Raw genomic sequence first — 24,143 nt, forward strand, 5'->3', positions numbered from 1 at the left:
GCTTGAAGTTTAGCTCATTAAGCTCAGATGTCATGTGATGTCAACCAAGAATGCCATTATATCAATTTTTCTCTCAACTTGCCAAATAATTGAGAACTGTATGGCTTTTCTGTTGTACTGAGAAACTTTTTATTTCCTTTCCCAAACATGCTTCAGCACCCTAACTTAGCCATCTTACCTTGCAGTGCAGCAGTACGTCATTTGCATTTGCATCAGCTTCTTTTTAGGAATTGATGTTGATAGGATGAAGATGCCCTGAGGACATTAACAAGTTTCATCACTGTATTGATAACTTCAGCATGGTCTTCTGCCAGAGCAGGGCACAGAACAAACTACTGGATAATACAGTGGTACAGTATAGTCACAGCTCCTCTCTGTCTCCCTGTCATGGAGGACACCCCATCAGTGGCGATGGAAACCACAGATTTCAGGCTGACCCCTCTCTGTGTTAACATCTCCTCCTGTGTGTTGCCTATGCTGTCATATCTAACAGGTCCTCACAGAAATCCTCTCTAGAAAATCTGGGCATTATCATATCAGTTGATTTGTCTGCATGGCCTATGCATGGTGCACTCTTCATGGCAGCATCAAGCTTTGACTGCACATCCTTGGCTAAAATTTCAGATCTTCTGGTAGCTGTTGAATTTGACAGTGGGATTCGCTTGATCTTTTCCAGCAGTTCATCTTTTTGTTTACTGCTAAGCAACACTGTGTGTGTTCCGGGCATGCCCAACTGGTAGGAGAGCCCAGGGAAGACTCAGAACACACTGGAGGGATTAAATATGTTATATATCTCTGCCGTTGGAACATCTCTGGATTTTTGCTGAGGAGAGGGACATCTGGGTTACCTTGCTCTGTCTGCTCCCACTGTGACCCGGTCCTGTATCTGTAAAGCTACAAACTGGTCATACTGAAGGTATCTATTCGTTAGGTTTTCTACAGTATCCAATCATGAAAGGATAATTAACATTTGCATGTTCTGTTTGGGCAACTCAACTCAATTGATTCAATATTTTTAAAAGTCAATGCTATTTGGAAGCATGCGTAGTTTACTTTTCCAAAACTAAACCAAAACTATCAATCATTTGTGTAACTCTAATCACAAGTGTGGGGCAGGTTATAAACCTTTGTCTCTGATATAAAAGCCTTGTGCTTTATACGTCCTCCATCCACCCCAATCAGTGTGTTACAATGTAATACAATATTATCAAAAGGATTTTCTACAACAGATAGATTAATCAAACTATGCTTTTCAGTTTCCCTAATATACATAATATGGACTTGTGCACCACTTCATTCTTGAAGGATCATCAGGAAATCAATGACAGCACAATCCATGCCGCTGAATTGTTGTAAAACTTGAACCTTGAGTTTGTTTACAGTGTCAGTGCCCTTTAAAGGAGTGTCTGTGAATTCTGTCACAAAGATAGTTAACTATCCACTCAGTCCCACCTCACGTGCAAGCCGACCCTCAGGAAAGACAGGGAGGTCTTTTTTTTCATGTGGAATCATGTGATTCCACATGAAAATGGTCAGTAAGTGGAAGGTACAGCACAAATACTCACAGCAAATATTCTCATTACAACTGGAGGATAACTTCCGGTGGGTAAGTCTTCTAAGTAGAAACATAAACTGGCAGGCTGCTGTGAATCCAGTGGAGCAGTGGACTCATGTATAGCTTGGAGCCTTTGTCCCGTCTTCACTCTACCAAGAAGCACCTGCGGAAGAAGAGGACAGTGGGACCTTCCTCCACAGAGGATGAGGAACTGAGTCAACTCCTGAAGTCATATAAAAACAACAAGATCCAGACTACAAAGTATTCCATCCTCTCCTTCCTCCCCAAAAATCTCTTTGAGCAGCTACATCGCCTCGCCAATGTCTACTTCATCTTCTTGGCTGCTCTCAACTTTGTCCCAGTGGTGGAGGCCTTCCAGCCAGAGATCGCTCTGGCGCCTATCCTACTGGTGCTGTCAGTGACAGCCATCAAGGATATGTGGGAAGACTACCGCAGGTTTAAGTTGGATCATTTGATTAACAGGCTTCTCTGCCATGTTTACAGCAGGTAGGTTGTCTTATTTTTATGGCCATGTGTATTCTACTTTGTGTTGAAATTTGGTTTGATTTTTAATTCCAAGAAGGAAATTTGTGACTCAGTTGCATGCTCTCTTGTTTTGCTGTGTTCTCGCTCTAGTAACTAGTTAACAGAAAGTCAAAGTCCACTTACTAGATTTCTTGCAGAAATTAAAAAAAGAGAAGACTTAACTTCCTGCATTTCTGGGAGAAATGTGTCAAAGTACTTCCAAAGTTAAGAATGTATGAAGAATGACAAAACAAAACAAAAGGGGACTATGTGTAAACTAGAATGTAACCTACAATAAAATAAAATTACAGATGCTATGATTTTCACCATCTTCTATGGTCAAAGTGGTAAAAAAAGAAAAAAAAAATCAGGTCAAGACTTCCAGTAAGGCTCGACAACATGGACGTTGGCATGATTTGGTTGATGATCAGATGGTGAACCTGTAACAAAGGAGGGGGTGTAACAGTACGTGTATACCTTCCAAACCGTCACAGTACGGACGTTATGGTTCAGTGCACGCAGTCGTATGAAGAATACGCTGTGTGACCCAAACAATTACTGTCAAGTGGATTATTGATTACTGTCAATAATCCACTTAGTTCAACATGTGCAAACAATAATTCTAGAGCACGAGTTCCACCTGGAATGTTTTGGCAGCACACCACTTAGCTGTAGCATGTTCATGGATGTATGCTAGCTGGCTTAGTCAAGTTAGCCTGGTTACCCTGTAGTGTCACTGCCATCAGAATGACAATCGAGAGACCCATAACACTGACCGAGTGCAACATTATTATTAAAATATGCACGGTTACCTCTGTGTTTAAACAATGTTAAAGAAAAAGTCTTAATGAAAACTGTTCAACTGTGACTAATAGATGATCCGTGAGTATTATAATGGAAATAAAATTTCAAGAAAAAAATAGAATGGTCACTGCACGTTAAAACTACCTAAAATGCAGGTGGAACTGAAATCCAATCTAAAGCAAAATCTAATTAAAAAGAAATAAAAATATCCTTCTCATGTTTAAACTCTCTGTTCCAATAGTAGTCTTAGATAGTGGGTATTTTCTTTTTGAGGTCCTCTAAAGTCTATTTGACACATCACTTAAATAAAAATCTGTGTCTGGACTATTTACCAGCACACTGGTCATAAACTCCTGTAACTGTTTTCTCTTGGAAGCCTGGTTTGCATGACACTCACCACTAATGGTGGTAATTTAAAAAGAAATCTTTTATCACCACATTGCAGTATGTCTGTATTGCAGTGCTTGCAGTTTAATTGGAGTAGTTTACTTTGGATAAGCTCATAACTCATGACTCACTGTACAAAACTGTACAATTACAGTAACTCCTCTACCCTACTGTATTTCAGTCATTATCGGTAAAGGGTGTGGGACTGTGAGTGTTACAGTGTAATGATTAACCACTAATTGTATTCACACACAGTGTAGATCAATTGACAGGTGTTTGTATTTCCACTGAACCTTTGATATGTACAGCCTTACTGTTGGCAAATGACACCAAGAGCTATAATATGTAACTATTCTGCATTAAAATGTCTAAAAACAACTAGACCTATGTTATATATTGTTGAGTTGTGTACTTACATCATCCAAAATGTGTCCAACAATTTTCAAACCCAGAGAAATTCGTAATCTTAATCAAGGTAACGATCCGTTTCATTTCATCATCTGTCAATGGTGTCATATCCCCTCTACCAAATAGTATACGCGCACAAGATACATGTGTCAGCGTTGTGTTTGTCTGCTACAATGGCCTCTACCAAAGAGTATACACCCACAAGATAATACATTGGCGTTGTGGTTGTCCATCGCAATGGCGTCTACCAAAGAGTATAGGCATACAAGATAATACGTCGACATTGTGGATGCCTGCCAGAAACTGTCATATATTGACTTTTATTCAGTTTTAAGCTACATTTTCATGATAAACTTTTTTAGATCTTGGTCGTATTTAACTGTATCTTTTAACTGGATGAAGGATTCTAGTTATTGGATGTCTGGATCTTAAGTTATCAGAGAAATAAGCTGAGCAAACGTTAGCAGCAGCTTGGCCAGCAGCCCCTCCCAGACTTCCTCTTTCTGTTGAATAGCATCAGAGAAACAATGATTTTTAACGTGAAACTGCTTTACCCACTGTTTTTAACAAGTTTTATTCCCCGTGTACATTTGCTTTGGAGAGGAGGAGACCTCTGTGGATAATTCATCCCCGGTAAAAAAAACATGTTGAACTTCTGTATCTTAGTTATTAGAGAAAACAAGCTTAGCAAACGTTCACAGCAGCTCGGCTAACAGCCCCTAGCAGACGTCCTGTGTCCACTGAACAGGAATCAATATCAAGATTCTCACAAATGATAGGCCACGTGTACTGTCAGCCACAGCCTGAAGTAGGAAGTTGAATCGCGAATAGGATGTGAGATGATCGCTTATGTGATACAAAGTATCAGTAAGTTCAGAGGGGCAGTGTAATTCTTGCAGCTTGTGTGTTACAGTCGACATCCTGTGGTCAGAGGATGAGGCACTGAAAGACTACACTTAGTGTAAATATCATATAATATGATAGATTCTTTTTTTCACTTAATTTAATTCTAATATCGAGGTGTCTGCAGCATGCTGATGCCAATGCTAGCAGAGGTTTGTAGGCCAGACTAGATACATTGTATTAACAGGACCGTTTTCATTAGGCTTGCAACATTTAGGCCTGATCTATATTGCTTATACAATTTTTCAAACAGTACGGCCATTCATGAGCTTGTCAAACAATTTTGTTTAAAATAATTAAAAACCACAGGTAGTAATTTGTGGTTTTTGCAAAGAAACATGTCAACAATTAATTCTGCCCACAGAGGAGCCAGTGGAAATCATATAAATAAATAAAAAAAGACACCTCTACATCATGTTCCTGAAGTAGTGGACACTCATTGGCTCCCGGCTGTAGACCACGGCACACTTAGGGTGGAGGTAGAAAGATTTGGCATCTGATGGATATTTGGAAATATATAATTTGAAACTTGCAACCGCAGTGGACCTCAGGCCTGGCAAACATAAAACCTCTTAGGTTTTCCTTGTCTGGGTCATTTGGGTCTTTATGAGTCTTAATTTGTGGATTGTGTTCCAGGCTGACATATTTGACCCCGTCCCTGTCTCTCCCCCCCTGCCTTGGTGGACTGGACAGCGGCATAAAACCTCTACAAGGCCTCATTCACAGCATCGGCGGTGTAGTTTTCAAAGTCCTTTCATTTTTGTGCAAGGAAGTCTCTCAATGTATTAACTGCCCATTTCATTGTTTTTTTGTGTTGATCTCATCTTATTCATCTTCTATTTGATTTAATTCTCTCGGTGTTAACTCCTTGTGCTGTTTCTCCCTTTTCTTTTCAATTTCTCTTTCTTCAGCTGCATCCCAGTCATCAGAGTTGTCATATTCTCCAAATAGAAAAGAATAAAAGAAATGCTGAAGGCACTCATTGTTGTAATTAGATGTTAGCTTGTTAACGTGTTGCAATAAATTGTAAATGGAGGCTCTGACTGCCTCCAAGTTGCTATGGTTACTCATTTTAGCCAGCACATACATTTAGAACAGTGAACAGACAGTTTCACAGGAACTATTTAGTTTGATTTGATTTATTGATTGGGACAGTGTGCAGTTTTAAACATTAAAGATGCACTGCACTGGAGTTAGCTCGAAGCTAATTTGCAATTTGGTCTTTAACACATGTTTTAGTTTGGCCTTGAATGTATTGATAGAACTACAGTTCTTCATATCATCAGGTAGAGTATTCCACTGAGTGGTGGCTTTCACAGAGAAAGCTGACTGTCTAAATGCAGTGTGATGAAATGGTATGGTACAATCTTGTATAGAGGATATTCTGGAGGATCTAATAGAACTTACTGAGTGAGTGTACACAAAGTCACATAGTGGAGGAGGGGCCAAACCATTTAAAATTTTATAAACTAGGCACAAATTTGAGAATAATCTAAAATTCTCAAAGCTCAGTAAATTGTATTTCTCCAGTACCCTACAGTGATGGAAATGCATTGGCTTTTTATCCAGAGTTTTTAGAGTTTGTTTGTATAAGGACTGAAGAGGTTTTATGGCTGTTTCTCCAGCCTGCCCCCAACAAGTGATGCAAGAAGACATATGGGTGTAGGTGCCCATTATCAGGAATTAATGGATACCCTGCAGCCGTTCAGAATCACCCAGACCATGGTATAAGAAGCAGATAAAACAGTACCAAAATGGTGTTCCATGGACAGAGGATGTTCTGTGTGACCACCAGCTGATTAAAACTGTCACATAGACTGGGAGCCACATCATCAATAAGCAGCTGCCACACTCAACTTTGGACTGTGATGTTTAACATTTGAATGGCATATGGGGGCTGAGGTGCCAGCACTAATTTGGTAATTGTGGAGTTTTGCAGCTGTGTTTGCAGACTGGCATAAACAGCATGCAGGGGCCCTTAGATTTTGTTTTTTTACTGTACAAACTGTTGTGCATACAGGGCTATTAACAGTATTGTCACAGTGCATCCAGGATACTTTTTCAGACTGGATAGTGATTGGATAGTGCTGTATTTCAGCTTTATTTCCCTTTTAAACTGGGTAAAGCACATAACCTTCAGTGTCTGTTAAGTTGTATCGAGGATGTCAAATGCTGGATGACAAAAATTATCCCCCAGCTTAATGAGAGAAAGTTTATCGCTCCCGAAAATCTCACTAGTGCTGTTGGCAACATTCTGGAGCAAGTCTTCAAATGACCACACCCATGCAAGGAATTTGGCTGTTGACTTTGATGTAAAATATATCAATAGTAGCTCTTTCCACATTAGGTCAACTGCGAAAATAAACCCTTAAACTTTGGTGATCCTCTGAATTCTCATCTAGGGCATTCATCAGGTCAGCATTTCCATTTGTCCAATACTTTGGTTTATGACCAAATATCTGAAAACCTTTTACATTCTTTGTGTTATCATGTTAACATGCTAAACTAAGATGGTAAGCAGTATACCTGCTTAACATCAACATGTAAGTATTGTCATTGTAGCATGTTAGCATGCTGATGTTAGCCTTAGCCTCACAGAGTTGCTAGCATGGCTGGAGACTCTTGTTCATCTTCTACCTCCTCTGTGTCCATTCTTATGTCCCATAGCAAACAGAAAGCCTACATTGAGCAGTGCTGGAAGGATGTGCGAGTTGGAGACTTTGTTCGTCTGTCCTGTAATGAAATCATCCCTGCTGACATGTTGCTGCTGTATTCCTCTGACCCCCGTGGGGTTTGTTACATTGAGACCGCCAACCTGGACGGAGAGACCAACCTGAAACAGAGACAGGTGGTTTCGGACCTCCCACTGCAGGCAAGTGCAGACAAGGAAAAGTTCCAATATTTTCCACTGGAGCTGTCAAGTCTCTCCATCAACTTGTGGCAGCTAGATCAAATCTCTTCACCTTTGTTACTGTCTTTTGAATGTGTTCACTTAAGTTTCTCTGCACTGACTAATCAGGGACTTGGAAATCCTTGGAATAGTCTGATAATAGAGACTCCAGACTGTGTTGCTTTGGACAGCATTATACACCTCATTTACATTCATGGAGGAACAAAAATATTACTAATTTGAATATAGGTCTACTTTGGACTAAGTGTACCCTGTGTGTTATGTAATAAAATATATACTCCATATTTAGACCTGGATCTGTAGTAATGGTTGACAGACTCAGAGTAAAAGCAGACACTTTAAAATGCATGGCATTATCAACCTGTAGTATGTATTGTGTATATACTGTGCATGATCTGAATGTTTCTTTTTCTTTGTGTGTGTGTGTGTGTGTGACTGTGTGTGTGTTTTCCAGGGAGTAGAGTTCACCCCTGAGAGCTTCCACAGTCACATTGAGTGTGAGAACCCCAACAATGACCTCAGCAGGTTCAGAGGTTACATGTGAGTTCCTTTTCATCTTAAAGTTCACATGACCAGTCTGATATATGACATCAGTGTCTTTGATTGGGTAATGTTTCCATTAACCTTGTATTGCTGTATCTAGATACATTACACAGTGTACCCAGTGTACTTGTCATGTTATATCTTTGTCTGCATTTATGATAGAATTGGGACAGCATTTCCATGAAATGTAGCAGTCAGTAGCCTGGGCAAGAACACATTCATGTTTAGTCTGAGGTTTCAGTCATGTTGATCACCTTTTGTTATAATATGTAGCATCATTTATTCATAAAAAAATTTCAATTAATTCAGCATCACATGGTCACATGGTGAGAAAGCTGCAAAATAGTGTCATGTATAATGTATACTGTAGAAAACAAGACAACTTTTTAATAATATCCTTTACTGGGCTGTATTCATGGGGTATTATAAAGAATATTGAATACAGAATATTGATGTTATAACATTGGCCATATAACAGAGTGTCCAATCCATATGAGATATGAGACAATTAGTTGTAGTAGTAAAATGTTTCTTGCAAAATGGTAGGATTGATCAAAACAGCTATATTCTCTATATAGCAAGATGGTGGATGTAAGAAAATATGTTATCAACCAGCTAATCTTTGCTTCCATAACACTGTGTAGGAGAACCTGACTCAAATCATCAGAATGCCTCAAACACACTTTTTGTTGTCTCCCAAATAAAGAGGTCTATTTAGAAGACAACAACAACAGCAAAAAGAAATAGACCTGTCTAGTGGATTCACAGTGAGTAAAAGTGGATCATGTTATGCAGCGTTAACTTCAGGGTGTGTTGTTCTGCAGGGAGCACTCCAATGGGGTTCGTGTTGGCCTCCATAACAGCAACCTCCTGCTGAGGAGCTGCACCATCCGCAACACAGAGACTGTGGTGGGCATCGTGGTCTATGCTGGTAAGAGCATTTACAACACATCTGACTGACTCTCATCACATCAGTCTGTTCACTGCTCGCTGCGTGAAAGCAATACAATGACACATTTGACTGATGTGATTTGTATTTCCATATTGAAAATCCTGCAGGGGCAAGCAGGTAAGTCTTTCTCCACCTGGTTCAGTATATTAACCACAGACTTTGTATAAGATGGATGTAGAGAGGTGTGACGTCACCCATTGGTTTGCATTTTAGCCGGTTTGAAGTCCAGAGTCATGGTCGGCACCATCTTTTCCGTTAATAAGCAGTGCGGCGTGTTTCCTTTCATGCTCTGGAACACGCCTCGCTACCTTAGACCCAAACTAACGCTAGCTCACAGGGAACACCGAGCACTGCATCCCTTATTTTTTTCCCATTCCGCGGAGACCCGCCCTACTCTGCCTCTGATTGGCTGGTACTCATTGCCTTCATTTGATAGGTTTACGAATGAGGAGTGAGATGGTTGGTTAGGATAAGAAGATCAGCCAGTCGGAGCCAATCAGAGGTGGAGTGGGGGCAGGTCTTCACGGAATGCAGGTAGGAAAAAAATAATGTGTGCTGCACACTCGGGCTAATGGAAACTACTTTAGCTAAATTGTGCTAAGAGAACAGGCATTGTAATCAAGTCACATAAAACTTGGTGAAATATTGCATGAAAGCATCCAGTTAGGGTCTTGTTACTTCTTAACTACAAACACACAACTGTGTGGCTGAAGAAAAATCACTGTTTATACTTTACACAGAAGCTCCAAAAGTCCAACTGTTGTCAATCAACACCCACATGGCAGACATCAAAGCTACTATAAGTCTTCAAATATTATTAATGCAGCAATAACCACCAGCACACTCATTAGAGGGCCTGAATTTAGAGATTGAGACGATAATGATTTGTTGGAAAAAATAATTGACTTAGTATTTCTAGAGAGAAGTTAAGACTTTTTGAATGGGAGTCAGTTGGAGCATCGAGCAGCTGTCAGTAGTGTTACACTTTAAGGTACCTCTGTATTGGCTTCAGCCTCAAGCTGTGGCAGTTGCTGCTAAGAGATCTGGATGACATTTGATCACCCCTACACCTGGTATTCCCCACCTGTTCAAATCAAATCTCAATATGCAGATTAGGTAGGTGGAGCTGGTGTACTGGTCCCCGATTAAGACAGGCAATGCTACTGTACAGGCTGTGCTTCGCAGAGGATGGGTTTGTCTGTGGCTGTTTGATGGGCAGCTTAAGAAAGCTCTCTTAACCTGTTGGCTGGATTTAAACATATGGATGTGGTCGGTCTTCATAGATTGTATTACATTTACACCTTACTTTGATCCAATCACAATGTGAGCCAGACCACCTCAGATCTGGTCTGGCTGATCTAATTACATTCCAGTTGCATTGTGTCCTGCATGAATTTACACCTCCATTCATATGTGTTTACCTGGATCCAGATAAGATATCCTTTTACAGATCACATGTTCATACCTGAACCTATGTTTTCCTGAAGAATATGCTGGTTGTATCACCTGAAAGTGATTACATCTGTAAAAATAATCATTACATGCAACTTCTAACAGATCCACCCCCAAAAATGTTGTGTAGTGTGTTCCTATGTTGAAGGTTCAGCTTCTCTTGACAGACTGCAAACAAATACTGTATGGGAAAACAATCCTGGTTTATGTCCTTGAAGCAGCCATTCTAAAGAGATTATTAGAGAACACTGGGCAAGATGACTGAGAGGGAGAAGAGAAAAATATGGAGCCTTGATGCCAGGCTTTTCAAAGGAATCCCATTTCATCATGTTGTATACTGTGACAAAACACATATAGTCAGATGCAACATGCATCAAACACTGCTTTTACAGATTTTATTTGTGACAGAACTCACCTGTTTTCAGTCTGTTTCAAATGTACTGTAGCATGATACAAGTGTAAGTGAATCTTAGCTCCTTTGTGTCTGCTCTGAGTAAAGATAATACAAGTGAAACCAGTCAGGTGAGTGGGAGGAGGCGTCCACCCTCTCTGCCTGCACTAAACTGTATGCAGGTGTTGTTATAGTACTCGCTCTGTCCACAACCTGCCAAAGATAGACAGAGGCCACCATGAGTACAGTGTACAGTATAAACACTGATTCAGTCATGTCATTCTCTGACCTGAGCTTCAGGGATCTGGAAATGTCTAAGAATGTTGGGAAAAAAAACACATTAAAGATCCTGAATCAGGCTGCATGGAAAGACCACTGACTTGACCCTGGCTTGCACTGTGCTGTAGCAATCCTGCAGCTCCTGTCTGCCTTGCTGGGATTGAAGGAAAATTCTCATTTTCATTGTTTTGTCCATCATTTCTATCAGAATCGTACTCGTACTCACCAGAGTAATTGCTCGGATGCTGTAAAGCAGGGTAATTGCTACACACATTGTCAGATGAGCTAAACCACTTTTTTGGGAATTCAAGTTAAAAATGCACTTGAGATTCTTGCTGACAATCTGTTATTGTACAAGAAAATAGTGTTGCACATAATTGTGGTAGTAAAGTAAATAGTTTGTTTTAGATAGAGGGTTAGGGTTAGCTTAGAGATGGATCTAGGTTTATTTCAGAGTCAGGCTAGCTGTTTCCTGTGCTACTTCCTATCATTATGACAAATGCTGCACACAGAACATTGGTTACTATTATTACTTATATTGACACTATTCTTGGTTAGCAGCTTGCAGGTAATGGTAGTAACTTCCTGTAGTGAGTCAAACAAAAAGTTAAACCAATCACATATAACAAATCAAGAGTGTAGTACACAAAGGATACAGAGAGTCTGTTGATATTCTCTATGTTTTAACAAACCCCACAAAGGGACACAAACCAACAATGAAGTGATCTACTAACCAGTATTATGTGTGTATTAAAGTCTGATGTATCTTATTCCTCCGGGCCATACAGCTCCATTGTTGTCCATAAACTATTAAAACACATCAATGAGCCACACTGTTGCACTGGATGACATCTTCCTTCATTACCATGAACTCAATCCCACACACACCGTCCTGCTGCCTGAAATGACTTAGTCTGGTTGTTTTGTCTGCACCAGAAAATAATTGACAGCTTTCACACTAGCCAAACATAATGAACCAAACAGGTTAGGTGTGAAAATATCCTAAAAAAATTTGAGAAACAATAAAACAGAATATAAAGTAGTGTAAGGTGGAGCTGGAGCTAAAGATTTAACTAAAACAAGAATGAACTAGTGTGATAATAATCATACTCTGTATTACTTTTTGTGAAGCTTTATAATTCCAACTTCATGTAAACTCTTGCTAAACTTTCAGTGACCTGATGTAGTCCTGGATTAGTCATTATAATTGAGTATGTTCTCTTGCTGTGTGACTTAGGTCATGAGACTAAAGCCATGATGAACAACAGCGGGCCGAGGTATAAACGCAGCCAGCTGGAGAAGGGTCTGAACACAGATGTCCTGTGGTGTGTGCTTCTGCTCATCATCATGTGTCTGACTGCTGCCATAGGTTTGTACCAGCGCCGACTGACACCACATACTGTAGCTCTCAGTTCACACAACACAGCTGAACAGCAGCAGTATTGTTGGCTGTGTAAAACAACATGAAGACCACAGGAGAGCCATTGACACCTGTGTTCAAATCATTTCTAGCTTTAATCTTCAGTTGTTAGTGTCGGTGTGATGACCTGCGCTAGTGTCTCGCTGTGTTTCAGGTCACGGTCTCTGGATGAAGCAGTTCAAAGATCCTGTCTTCCTGGTGGATGGGGATACGTCTCCTGCCCTGGCTGGCTTCTATGTCTTCTGGACCATGATCATTGTGCTGCAGGTATGATTTAGCTGTGTCTGAGTCTCCCATCAGCTGCAAATATAAATCCATGAAACCTTTTTTTAACCAAAGATAATTAAATACATTAAACACATTTACTAGAATTCTGGAGGTGTCAAATATGACAGCTTATTACAGAACTTATTATTGAACTACTCAGTGAAAATTGTGAGGTTTTGGGTGTAAAGGCATCATCTCTGGGATTACCACAACATCAGATTGAATGGTCTCCACACCATTCAAACCACTAATCTTTCTGACTCCACGTGGGTCAAGGGTCAACACCTTGGATGTCAGTTATTTAAGCAACACTATTAGCAATAAATAGAAACAGTGAATTGTTTATAAGCTCTTCCCCCACTTCCGCAGAGTGAGACACAACTAAAAGTGATGTGCACATGTTTGGATCACCACAGCATCGCAAATGAAGGGGCACAACCAATCATGATAACTCATTTTACTTAGAAGGAGTACGACCACTGATATATTGGTCAACAGCTATACAGTGTTACACATGTAAGCATCACTCAAACAATGCACACTACACTGGTGTTCTGGTGGTCCAGTGCAAACAATGGACAAAAGCCCACAAAGGCTTATCAGACACAGGGGTTACTATGAGACAGGATTTTACAACTCTGGGAAGTTATGATGGTGTCAGTCATTTTATTCTCCATAACAATGATCGCCATAGTACAAAGTAATCTATCAGGAATGTGTGCTTGCTCCTATTAGTCCGGCCAACACAGTGAGATACCGGATGATGTTGCATTGCATTGCAGCAAAAGCTGAGCCACTGGCACCTCCACTGTGTCACTGCAGTGATGTCATTGGAGTGAGTCACTTTTTTCACGCAGTGCTAATGTCTGAATCTGTTTCAGCAGAGCTTCAGCTACAGTGTTGGTGACTTGGTAGAGAAAAGGCATCAAATTTGGTTCTTTTTTTTATGTGTGGTTGTTTCAAAAGCAGTGGAACATAGAAGCTTTATTATACCTGTTACATGTTCAACAGTCTGCTTGTCATATAATCAATTTCTGTCCGACAGGTGCTGATTCCCATCTCTCTCTACGTGTCCATTGAGATTGTGAAACTGGGCCAGATCTATTTCATTCACAATGACCTCGCCCTGTACAACGAGCAGCTGGACTGCAGGATCCAGTGCCGGGCCCTCAACATCACCGAGGACCTGGGTCAGATCCAGTATCTGTTCTCTGATAAGACGGGAACTCTGACAGAGAACAAGATGGTGTTTCGCCGCTGCAGTATCTATGGAGTTGAATATCCTCATGAGGAAAATGGTAAGATCTGAAAATATCTCTGCGAGAGTCTTGGACCTTCAAGATCAAGAGAATGATAATAAGATGAACACTCACAGTGGTGAGGAGTTAGCTCACTGATAAGAGCAGAGATCTGACATGAAAAATGAGAGGTTTTTATACTCTCACAGACAGTATGCAGGCGACTAGACAGAAGGGCTCATTGCAGTGTGTGCAGGTTACAGATGTCAGCTGATCAGGGCATATACTGGTTAAACCAGATGATCCTTTCTTCACTGTACTCTACTCTGTTTGTCCACTTCAGTCAGTTAGTGTTGCAACGCTGCTCTCCTTTATGACAGCATTTCCCTGCATACAGGAGTGAAAATTAGGGTGTGAATGTGAAGAATGATTTGGCGCACCGGTGCGAGTGTGTGAGTTCTGACACCAAGATTAACAAAATACACAGATTCGCTGAGCTTCTGCTTCTCTCTTACTACAAAGAGCAGCATATAAAACATTCAGGCAGCAGCTTCTCGTTTTTCAACTGTTTTCTTGTTGATATGTGTTTCCTGTAACCTTAACCTGACCCCCACCTTATAAATTACCCCAAGCAGTTATCTCTGCTACACCTAACCATAACCTAACCTAAGCCCTAACACCAACTGCAGAGTGGAGCGCTACAGGAAACATCATTTTAAAGAGAGGAGAAACAGACTTTGACACATGAGTTGCTGTTGCATTGACTGTCACTGTTGCTGGTTAATATGACAAGCATGACTGACAGCAGGTCGTATCAGCTGTCACTAACTAACATTAATTCCATGAGTAACTTGACAACAAAATGAAACTGTCTGTTGTCTTGTAAAAGTGCTTTCTGCAGCTGGTGTCTGTCCTCTGCCAAAGATTTTTTATAAGGAAGGAACCTCCACTCTGTCACATCACTGTGTCACTGCAAATGTGTTTTTGCTGTTCTCACTGCTCCAACATAATTTAAGCTTATAAACTAAATATCTTTGAATCAGGACCTTCAGTATTTGGATCAAGGAGCTCATGAAAAATCAGGTGTTCCAAATTCAGTCGTCAACAGCTGTTATTTCAATGTGTCAGACACATATTTAATCAATATTTAGGTAAATATAAGAATGGGATTTAAAAACTTGATAGGGACATACCTAGTGTAGACCCTCAGTCAGAACTTTTTGTTCACTGCTCTCCAGTGCAACAATACCTTTGAAAACATATAACATTACAGGAAAATTCTTGTTCATTACAATTTGTATCTTATTTTTGTAGTAATCGACTTTTTATGGAATATTTGACCATTATAAACCATGCAACTCATGAAGACACAACAGGCTTCAGAAGAATAACTCCAGATCAGACAGACAAAAAAGAAAGGAAAAAAACCGAAAGTTATTTAGGGGTTACAATTAACCATTGGAAAAAAACAGGCTCTCCGTAGGTTTCCTCCATAATGTTTGAGTTGTAAGTCTTGTGCTGTAACTGCTGTGTTTGTGTTTGTGTGTTTGCATTAGCTCGGAGGCTGGAAGTGTACGAGGCAGAGAAGAATGAAGCTGCAGGTCGCTCTATGACTCTGAAGTCCGGCTGCAGCGGTAAATCTCTGAGCTGTCGTTCCCTCAGCTGCAACCGCAGCTCCGTGTCTCTGCACACCCTCACTGCTGAGTCAGAGGAAGAGGAGGACCAACTGTCCAATCACATCCAGCCCAGGACCAGTGCCTTCTGCAGCCGCATGGTCAGACACTCACACACACTCAAACACACCATAGACACATTATTTATAGTCTGTTCGGGTCATATCCAGAATTGAGAAACTATTGCAACTTATGCAGCTTAAACCACACTATAGTCAGAATGTCTCAGCCTGTGCTGCACAGATGTGCTCTGATTTTATGGAAGTGTAGTATTAAATTACACTTAGTACATTCACATGCACACAGGAAAGCAGAAATCAGGTTGTGCAATTGAACAACATGTTAACACACACAGTGTGTTAACAATTGGGTTGTGCAACTGAGACTATGTCACGTGACTTGCAGAAAGAAGGCTTGGAGCACATGAGGGAACTCCCTGAGCCAACATGTAACTTGTGTATCTGTCAGAATAAACTGAATAAACATTTCTCCCCTAGGCATGTTATGATGGATGCTTTGTTCATGCTCTAGTCATGATGGCTCAGCTCCTGCTGCTTGTGTCTCTTCAGGCGAAGGAGGTAGTACCTGACCCTGAGCTGGTGAGGAAGTTGAACTGGCTTTGCTCTCCTGTGATGCCTCACTCTGGTGTCTCCTCTGTGACTCCATCCAGCCTGGAGCTCACCTACATCACTGACTTCTTCCTGGCTCTGGCAATCTGCAACAGCGTGGTGGTCTCCTCACCCAGCCAGCCGCGACATGTGGTAAGTGGACAACATCTCCAAAGATTATATATGCCTTGTACAGCTTCTTCATTTGTTTATATTGTGATTTACTGGACTGGAAAGATTTTCTGGTGGACTGGTGGTGTGCTTTATGTAACTCTATGAGACTAAAAAGTTTGCTTAACTGTACTGTGTGTGTAAATGCTGTAGTTCAGTGTGACATGGTGTCACAGTTTGGCTGATTAAATGTCACGTTGTAAAGATGAAACCAGTGATGGGTCAATTAAGGTGTTAAATGAAGAAAGGTTGGAAGCACCTTGCTTAGAGAGAGCAAAGATTTACGCATGCACAAAGGCACACACACAAATTAAAAAAAATGATCAGATTAAAAAAAGACTGGCAGTTTAGCTCAAGATTTCTCTTACAAAAACTGATTCCATCTTCTCTTTCTTTCATCGTCCCTGCAGGTGCCTGAAGCACGAACACCTCTCAAGTCCCTGGAAGAAATCAAGCTGATGTTCCAGCGCTTCAGCTTCTCTCCTTTCTCAGCCCTCTCCACCCTGTCCCCTCCCCAGATCAGAGGCAGCCCTCGTAGCTTCACCAGCAGGCTCTTTGCCCGGGGGAAGACGGGCTCTGCATCCCCCAACAGTACTACAGAGGGGTCAGATCCAGGCAAAGACAGCAACCTGGAAACCTCCAACCCAAGGCATAAGGTAGACTTATCTGCCAGAGTGGAGGAAGGAGCTGCTGGGAAGGTGGAGGACAGAGAGACAGAGGACGATCTCAAGAGTAAACAGACAAACTCTGACGGGGCCTGGCAAGATGCGGAGGACATGAATAGGGAAGTTGACACTGAGAGCAACACTGATGATGAACTGCTGTATGAGGCAGAGAGTCCTGACGAGGCGGCTCTGGTCCACGCAGCCCGGGCGTACCGCTGCACCCTGCGGGGACGATCTGCAGAGAGCCTGCTGGTGGATCTGCCAGGAATCGGCTCTCTGGCTGTCCAACTGCTCCACATCCTGCCCTTTGACTCCAACAGGAAGAGGATGTCAGTGGTGGTCCGCCACCCGCTCACAGGAGAGGTGGTGGTCTACACCAAAGGAGCTGATTCAGTCATCATGGACCTGGCTGAAGGTACCTAACAGAATGAATACTGAATAAAAATGACAGCTCCAATTGAAGGATTATTATAACATAGATGTTGCATCACTTTCTGTTCCTGTGTTCTGTTCAGGTGCAGAACAGGCTCAGGACATCTACAGTCACATCAGAGAGCAAACTCAGAAACATTTAAACAGCTATGCCAGAGAGGGCCTCCGCACACTCTGCATCGCCAAAAAGGTAACGTTTCAGGAAGGTGATACTGACATGAAGACAGCATGAACTGTGGGTGTCAGGAAACGGCTTTCTACATTTTTCTTGCACATTTTCATGTACTATCATGAAGTCTTATGCTCTCAACAGTTCAGGTAAAGCTCATTAAAGCAACCCCACCTAAATGATGTCTTCAAGTTACATGAGGAGCTGAGCTATCCCAAGACCAGGGGCTATATTTATCAATCTTCTCAGAGCAGGAAATCGCTCCTAACTGACCAAAAAGTCTCGGTGATCCTGAGATTTTGGTTCAACTTTTAGGATGAGGAGTAAGAACATCTTATCAACTGTCGTAGCTTGGGAAATCACTCCTAACTCGGTTGATATTTAGGAGCTCCAGAGGTGTCCTGACCTGTTGGGAGTTTCCAGGAGACGGCATTCAGGCAGAGATATTCTGTGAGAGGAAAGATGTTTTATGGAAGCTTGATGAGAATAAGCTTGTTGAAAGATCATTTTCACCAGAAAAAAATGCTATAGTGGGGAACATGCAGCTTTGCAACAGTGATGAATCAAACTTTGATTGCCCTTACACAGATATGGTGCATGTAAGTGAGACTAAAACTTATATGAACACAATCACTTATCTATTATAATTATATTAAATTGATGTTCATGTCACATGTTTATTATTCATGGAGATTTAACGATTACACACAAATAAAATTAACTTTTAAAAAAAGTCTAGTTATACATGTTCTTATAGAATAACATACCACTGACCAATCAGAATGTACAATATGACAGATGTAGGGTCAGTTTATATCTCTGATTGGCTTTTCCCTCATGTGATTAATCATGTGATCACTTGCGAGTTGCTCTTAAAAGTTACTTTTACACTTTGCTGTAAGTAGGAAAAAGTCACTTCATAAATGTGTCATTGCTCCCACTCAGAGAAGAACTTTACTCCTAAGTTGGTTTAGAGCATTCTTCATCGTCACTAGATAAATGAGCTCAATCAGCTACAATCAGCTGATATGATTTTACTATTTTTGATGCTTCAATGTAGATGTTAAACGATTAGTCGATTTAATTGATTGCCAGAAACATAAGTTAAAAAAGTCCTGGATAACTAAAAGCACACTGAAGGCACAAGTTAGCACAGGAGGTTAAATCAAACATTAAGAACATTTCTAAAAGGTGAGTTCTGAGTAAATTCTGGAACAAAAGAAGATTGGTGCAGTCATGAATGTGTTTGGGCAGAGAGCTGGCTATGGATGAGACTCTGTCACCCAGGTTTAGTGCTGGCTCAGGAGCAGGAGATACAGACTCCACCTGTCTCATGGCTAAATATACAGCTTCCATTCCATTCCACATGTACTACTCTCTGCACTTCACCAGCAAGTGTGTGCGCTGGTTTGCACCTGGTTTTTAATATTAACATAAATTTTAATATAATTACTAAAAATTTCATTCTTTTAAACAATTTCTTCAAAGGTCAGTATTCTCTATCTGTGCACATTTGTCTGCTTAACCGGTGTTCCTCAGAAGAGAATCCACTGTCTGTATTGAAACAGGTGTGTGTGTGTGTGTGTGATCAGGTTGTGGAGGAGGAGGAGTATGAGGTGTGGCTGAAGAGACAGCTGCTGGCAGAGAGCAGCATAGAGAACAGAGAGGAACTGCTGCTGGAGTCAGCACAGAGACTGGAGACCAACCTCACCCTGCTGGGTAGGACATGGACCACACATATCAGAGCTGTGATGACTCAGGCAGCTCAGTAGAGTTTAATGTGCTTTTCTACATGTTCAGGCAGCACAGGGATCGTAGATAGACTGCAGGAAGAGGTCCCAGAGACCATAGAAGCTCTTCAGAGGGCCAACATCAAAGTCTGGGTCCTCACTGGAGACAAACAAGAGACAGCCATCAACATCGCCTACGCCTGCAAACTCCTCCGTCCCAGCGACCAGCTTCTGACTGCCAACTGTGGAAGCAAGGTCAGTGGAAAAGTTGTTGTTTTTGGAGTTCCACTTTCCAGCTTATTGGTGCTTATTTGGTCTGTTCTCATCTACTGTCCTCATTCTGCAGGTTCTAAATACTGAATTATAAGTTTGGCTTACAGTGTTGGTTAGCTTGCTGGCTGCTCTTTAGGAATGTGTCCACCCTACTACCCTAGTATTGTACGTTTACAGCGTGTGCAAACTAACTCTTCTCCTGCCGGTGGTGGGACATAACAGTGCTGGCCTGTCTGTCTGTCCATTCAGCACTTTGGCCCAAAACTATTCTTAAAATCACACTCCACTCAAAAATACATCTTTCCTCTTGTTCCTACAGTTGAATATTTGAGCTTCTCGGTGCAGAATGCTGTATGTACAGAGTTTGTTTTAACATTCATCTGCTGAAAGTGGAAAGTTTCTCTGTGCTCATTGAAAATCAGATTTTAAGGGGTGGACCTATGAGCATTATTTGTGACATCACAACTAGTTTTGAGCCAGTTGTGGTCCACTATTCAACTTACACAAGTGTCATTCGGAAACCTCCAGTGTACATACACTGAGAATGGACTTTACATATTCATAGCTTCTGGATTGTTTATTTAGGGAGAAGGAGATGTGATTTTAATGAATGAAAGTGGTTATACTATACTGTGATCTTTAATGATCCCCTCCAGACATTTATAAAGACATAACAATAATGTGTGTCTTATATGATTTTTCTGCAAGAGAAGTATAAGTACCACTTTAAAATCCTTAAAATAGCATCTCCTCCTTATTCCTGGTTAAAAATTCAAGAATCTATGAATATGCAAATACTGTTCATTTCAGAAGTTGAACTGCTGGACACCAGATGTCTCCTACCTCACTGTAAAGTCCATCCTCAGTGTATGTGCACTGGAGGCCTCAAGTTTGGACCTCGACTGGCTCCAAACTAGTTGTGAAATGTGAAAACAAAGTCTGAACATACATCATTCTGCACAGTGAAGCTCAAACATCCAACTGTAGGAACAAGAAGAAAAACATATTTTTGAGTGGAGGGAGACTATAACGATAGTGTTGAAGTGTGTTTCTCCTCAGGAGCCTGAATATGCTCAATACATTTATTAGAAACCTGACCTATAGAATATGAAATGTCTTGTGCGTGCCACATTGATATTTAGTCCTGATGTGAAAGAATAATCAAGGTCACTGAAAAGTCATCCTTTAGGGAGCATGAATGTTCACAGCTGATTTCATTCACTGTTGTGTAAGAAGAAAGGTCAAGGGGTCATAAAAATCATATGGGTAGTAAAGTAGTAAAGATATGTTGTAAAGATATGTTCTTCCACAACAGTCCCACAGACTGTCTTACCAACAGTTTGTTTGATTGTGATCAATTCAATGAGGTAAGTGAACTGTGACTCTGTATGATAGTATTTATGTATGTATTCTCATCAGGATGCGTGTGCAGCCTTACTTGAGGACCTCAAACTGGAAGTGCAGCACGGTGAGGACGGTGTGACTGAGCAGACTGCAGCAGGGAATCATGGGGAATTGTCCTCAGGCTGTGCGGCTGGCTTCATTCTGGTTATAGATGGCCGGACGCTGGACTGGGCACTGCAGGAGGAACTGAAGAGAGACTTTCTGGAGCTGAGCTGCCGCTGCAGGGCGGTCATCTGCTGCCGCTCCACCCCGCTGCAGAAGAGCCAAGTAGTCCAGCTGATCCGGGACCAGCTGAACGTCATGACCCTGGCTGTGGGTAAGGACATGTAGCAGGTCCAAATGTTGCTTGTTAATGAATAATTAAGATGTCTGTTGAAAGCATGTTGATTTCTAAGTGTGTAAAACCTCTAAAGCCATCATCCTATACCTCTCACCGTGGAGGATAATACAAAGTTGTGTTTGTTCATTTAGGTGATGGAGCCAATGATGTGAGTATGATACAGGTGGCTGATGTGGGTATCGGGATATCTGGTCAGGAGGGCATGCAGGTAACAACCATTAGTTTAAACCAGCACCTAATAGAAGCACATACATCTAAATCACATAAAGGGAGCATATGACTTATTTGTTGTCAGAACAAATAAGTCATATGCTCCATGAGAACTGGAAATGGAAATATAATTCCCAATGTTTTATTTCTAAACATTTTCCCCTTTTGTATGTTATGTTTCTGGACTGTTCTCCAGGCTGTGATGTCCAGTGACTTTGCTATCTCCAGGTTTAAACACCTCAGTAAACTGCTACTGGTCCACGGTCACTGGTGTTACTCTCGTCTTGCAAACATGATCCTCTACTTCATCTACAAGAATGTGGTGAGAGATCTTTACCAACTCGACATAGTCCTTATAAAAGTTTGTGAACTAGCTTGATTACAGTGGGTAAGGCACTCACCAATACAGAAAAAATCTACTTCACAAACCTCAAAAGATGCACAAACATCCTCAGTGGTAAATTTCTTGATCTAAAGTTCAACAATTCTGTCAATAGACAAGACAAGACCATGGAACAGATTTACTGTGGCTTTTGAGCAGGTTTTTCATGTGATGCATGCTGTATGTATCTAACAGACATGGCAGGCCAGAGCCCATGAACATATTATTACCTCCTAATGTAGCTCATTAACAATTAGATATGCAGTACAATATATATCCATTCATGAGAAATATTTTGAGTAATAAGTTCTTTTTTGAGCGTAGTGTTCTCATTCAAATCCCACCTCTGACCTGTACCTGTGAGCTCTCCTTCATTCACTGCTTGTGTCAGTTCCAGGATCAGGAGCTGACTGTGTGATGTGCTGCTGTCTTAGTAAATCAAACATTTATTGCACACAAATTGAGGCTACAAACTCAATGCAGTTGCACGATGCCACTTTCTTAGTAAATCTTGCCACAAGTATTTTGCTCACGTGATTTTTCCTGCCACCACCCTCCTTACTTACATGATCACTATCTCGTGATCATACCTGTTCTACTGGATATTTGTTGTGTAAGCAGCAGTTGGGATTAAACGTTGGTTCTCACATATATCTCACCTGGAGGTTCCTGTCCCACCTCTCTAGGAGGTGGAAAATCAGAAAAAAAAGCTAAATACCATATAAACACATATAAACATGTGCATCCTCACCTGTGTGTATGTGTGTATGTTTACTGCAAACAGCGTTTCATCTTAAGCAAAGACACAAGATGCTTTGTACCCTAATTTAGCTACTAGCAACTCCGCTGGCCCTCATTGACACAAACACTACAAAATACAATCCAGATGTTGTGAGAATCCTAACTGCTGTCTGTGTCTGCAGATGTATGTGAACCTGCTGTTCTGGTATCAGTTCTTCTGTGGTTTCTCTGGGAGCGTTATGACCAACTCCTGGGTTCTGATCTTCTTCAACCTGCTCTTCACCTCCGTTCCTCCTCTCATCTATGGCGTGCTGGACAGAGACACACCTGCAGACACCCTGATGCAGCTGCCTGAGCTCTACCAGGCTGCACAGACTTCCAAGGTGATTACACGCACACACACATACACACACACACCAGACACAACACAGAAACATGTCCTTCTAAAACCTGCTATCACAGCTGCTGCTATTCAGTATTTAGATTTTTTAAAATTATAGTTTGCTTTTGAAATGGGACCACAGAAAATAATATTAATACTAATGACATCATTGGATCTCAGCAGGTTCAGGTCATATTATTGGCTTCTCAGAAACACTGAATATGTGATCAATATGTATGCAGTCAGATCATATCATGATTTGATCATGAAGACCAGCATTAGGAGACAGATTTCTCCAGTTAACCTGATCAGACATGCTGTAATTATTTTATTATTAATGAGAAAAAAATCATGTTCTTTTTTTATTTTATCATTTTTTATATTTTAAGGTATAAAATAAGACTTAATGACTGAATTACTTTCTGTGGTCCATATGTTTTGTATTGACATGTACTGCTGTGGTCACATGCGTGTAGTTACTGTGGTTTCTGCATTCCAGCAGGAAAACAAAGCCACTGAAGTCATTAAGAAGTGTTCAGTGGTGGCTGTTGTGTGCTTAAACTGGCTGACAGATGATGTGTGTCTCTGCAGGTCTATGCTCCCTACATGTTCTGGATCACTGTCCTGGATGCTTTTTATCAAAGCCTTGTCTGCTTCTTTGTGCCTTATTTTGTAAGTACAGCGAGTCAGATTGAGTTGATTCCATTGCTTCACTTTACATTATAGTCTTACTAATACTGGACGCTTTGGGCTGATACTGATATCGATATTTGGAAATTTAAAGAGTCTGATAACAATATATTCGCCAATGATACATTTTTAAAACATAAACAAACAATCTTGATACAGATTCCTAGATTTTTTTTTTTTTTTAAGAATTGTGACAAAGATACACACTAATCTGGACATTTTTCAGTGTAAAAATCAA

At 41.0% G+C, this 24,143-nt stretch overlaps 1 protein-coding gene across 2 annotated transcripts in view; it reads left to right on the top strand.

Moving 5' to 3' along the window:
• atp10d (ATPase phospholipid transporting 10D) overlaps nucleotides 1-24,143 on the top strand; it is a 46,933-nt gene that overhangs the window by 16,911 nt on the left and 5,879 nt on the right. The window contains exons 1-18 of one of the 2 annotated variants that reach the window (XM_067613971.1): nucleotides 1,317-2,062; nucleotides 7,250-7,458; nucleotides 7,952-8,033; nucleotides 8,861-8,967; nucleotides 12,348-12,479; nucleotides 12,685-12,797; nucleotides 13,843-14,095; nucleotides 15,592-15,809; nucleotides 16,278-16,469; nucleotides 16,898-17,567; nucleotides 17,668-17,774; nucleotides 19,346-19,472; nucleotides 19,554-19,738; nucleotides 21,176-21,476; nucleotides 21,632-21,708; nucleotides 21,907-22,032; nucleotides 23,016-23,216; nucleotides 23,807-23,887. In XM_067613971.1, coding sequence (XP_067470072.1) covers nucleotides 1,671-2,062; nucleotides 7,250-7,458; nucleotides 7,952-8,033; nucleotides 8,861-8,967; nucleotides 12,348-12,479; nucleotides 12,685-12,797; nucleotides 13,843-14,095; nucleotides 15,592-15,809; nucleotides 16,278-16,469; nucleotides 16,898-17,567; nucleotides 17,668-17,774; nucleotides 19,346-19,472; nucleotides 19,554-19,738; nucleotides 21,176-21,476; nucleotides 21,632-21,708; nucleotides 21,907-22,032; nucleotides 23,016-23,216; nucleotides 23,807-23,887 — 3,573 coding nt within the window. In that variant the 5' untranslated portion in view covers nucleotides 1,317-1,670. Of the gene's footprint in view, nucleotides 1-1,316; nucleotides 2,063-7,249; nucleotides 7,459-7,951; nucleotides 8,034-8,860; nucleotides 8,968-12,347; nucleotides 12,480-12,684; nucleotides 12,798-13,842; nucleotides 14,096-15,591; nucleotides 15,810-16,277; nucleotides 16,470-16,897; nucleotides 17,568-17,667; nucleotides 17,775-19,345; nucleotides 19,473-19,553; nucleotides 19,739-21,175; nucleotides 21,477-21,631; nucleotides 21,709-21,906; nucleotides 22,033-23,015; nucleotides 23,217-23,806; nucleotides 23,888-24,143 lie in introns of those variants that run through there. The other variant, XM_067613970.1, reaches the window with a different exon arrangement.

Source organism: Thunnus thynnus, chromosome 16, assembly GCF_963924715.1.
Source record: "Thunnus thynnus chromosome 16, fThuThy2.1, whole genome shotgun sequence".
Classification (NCBI taxonomy): domain Eukaryota; kingdom Metazoa; phylum Chordata; class Actinopteri; order Scombriformes; family Scombridae; genus Thunnus; species Thunnus thynnus.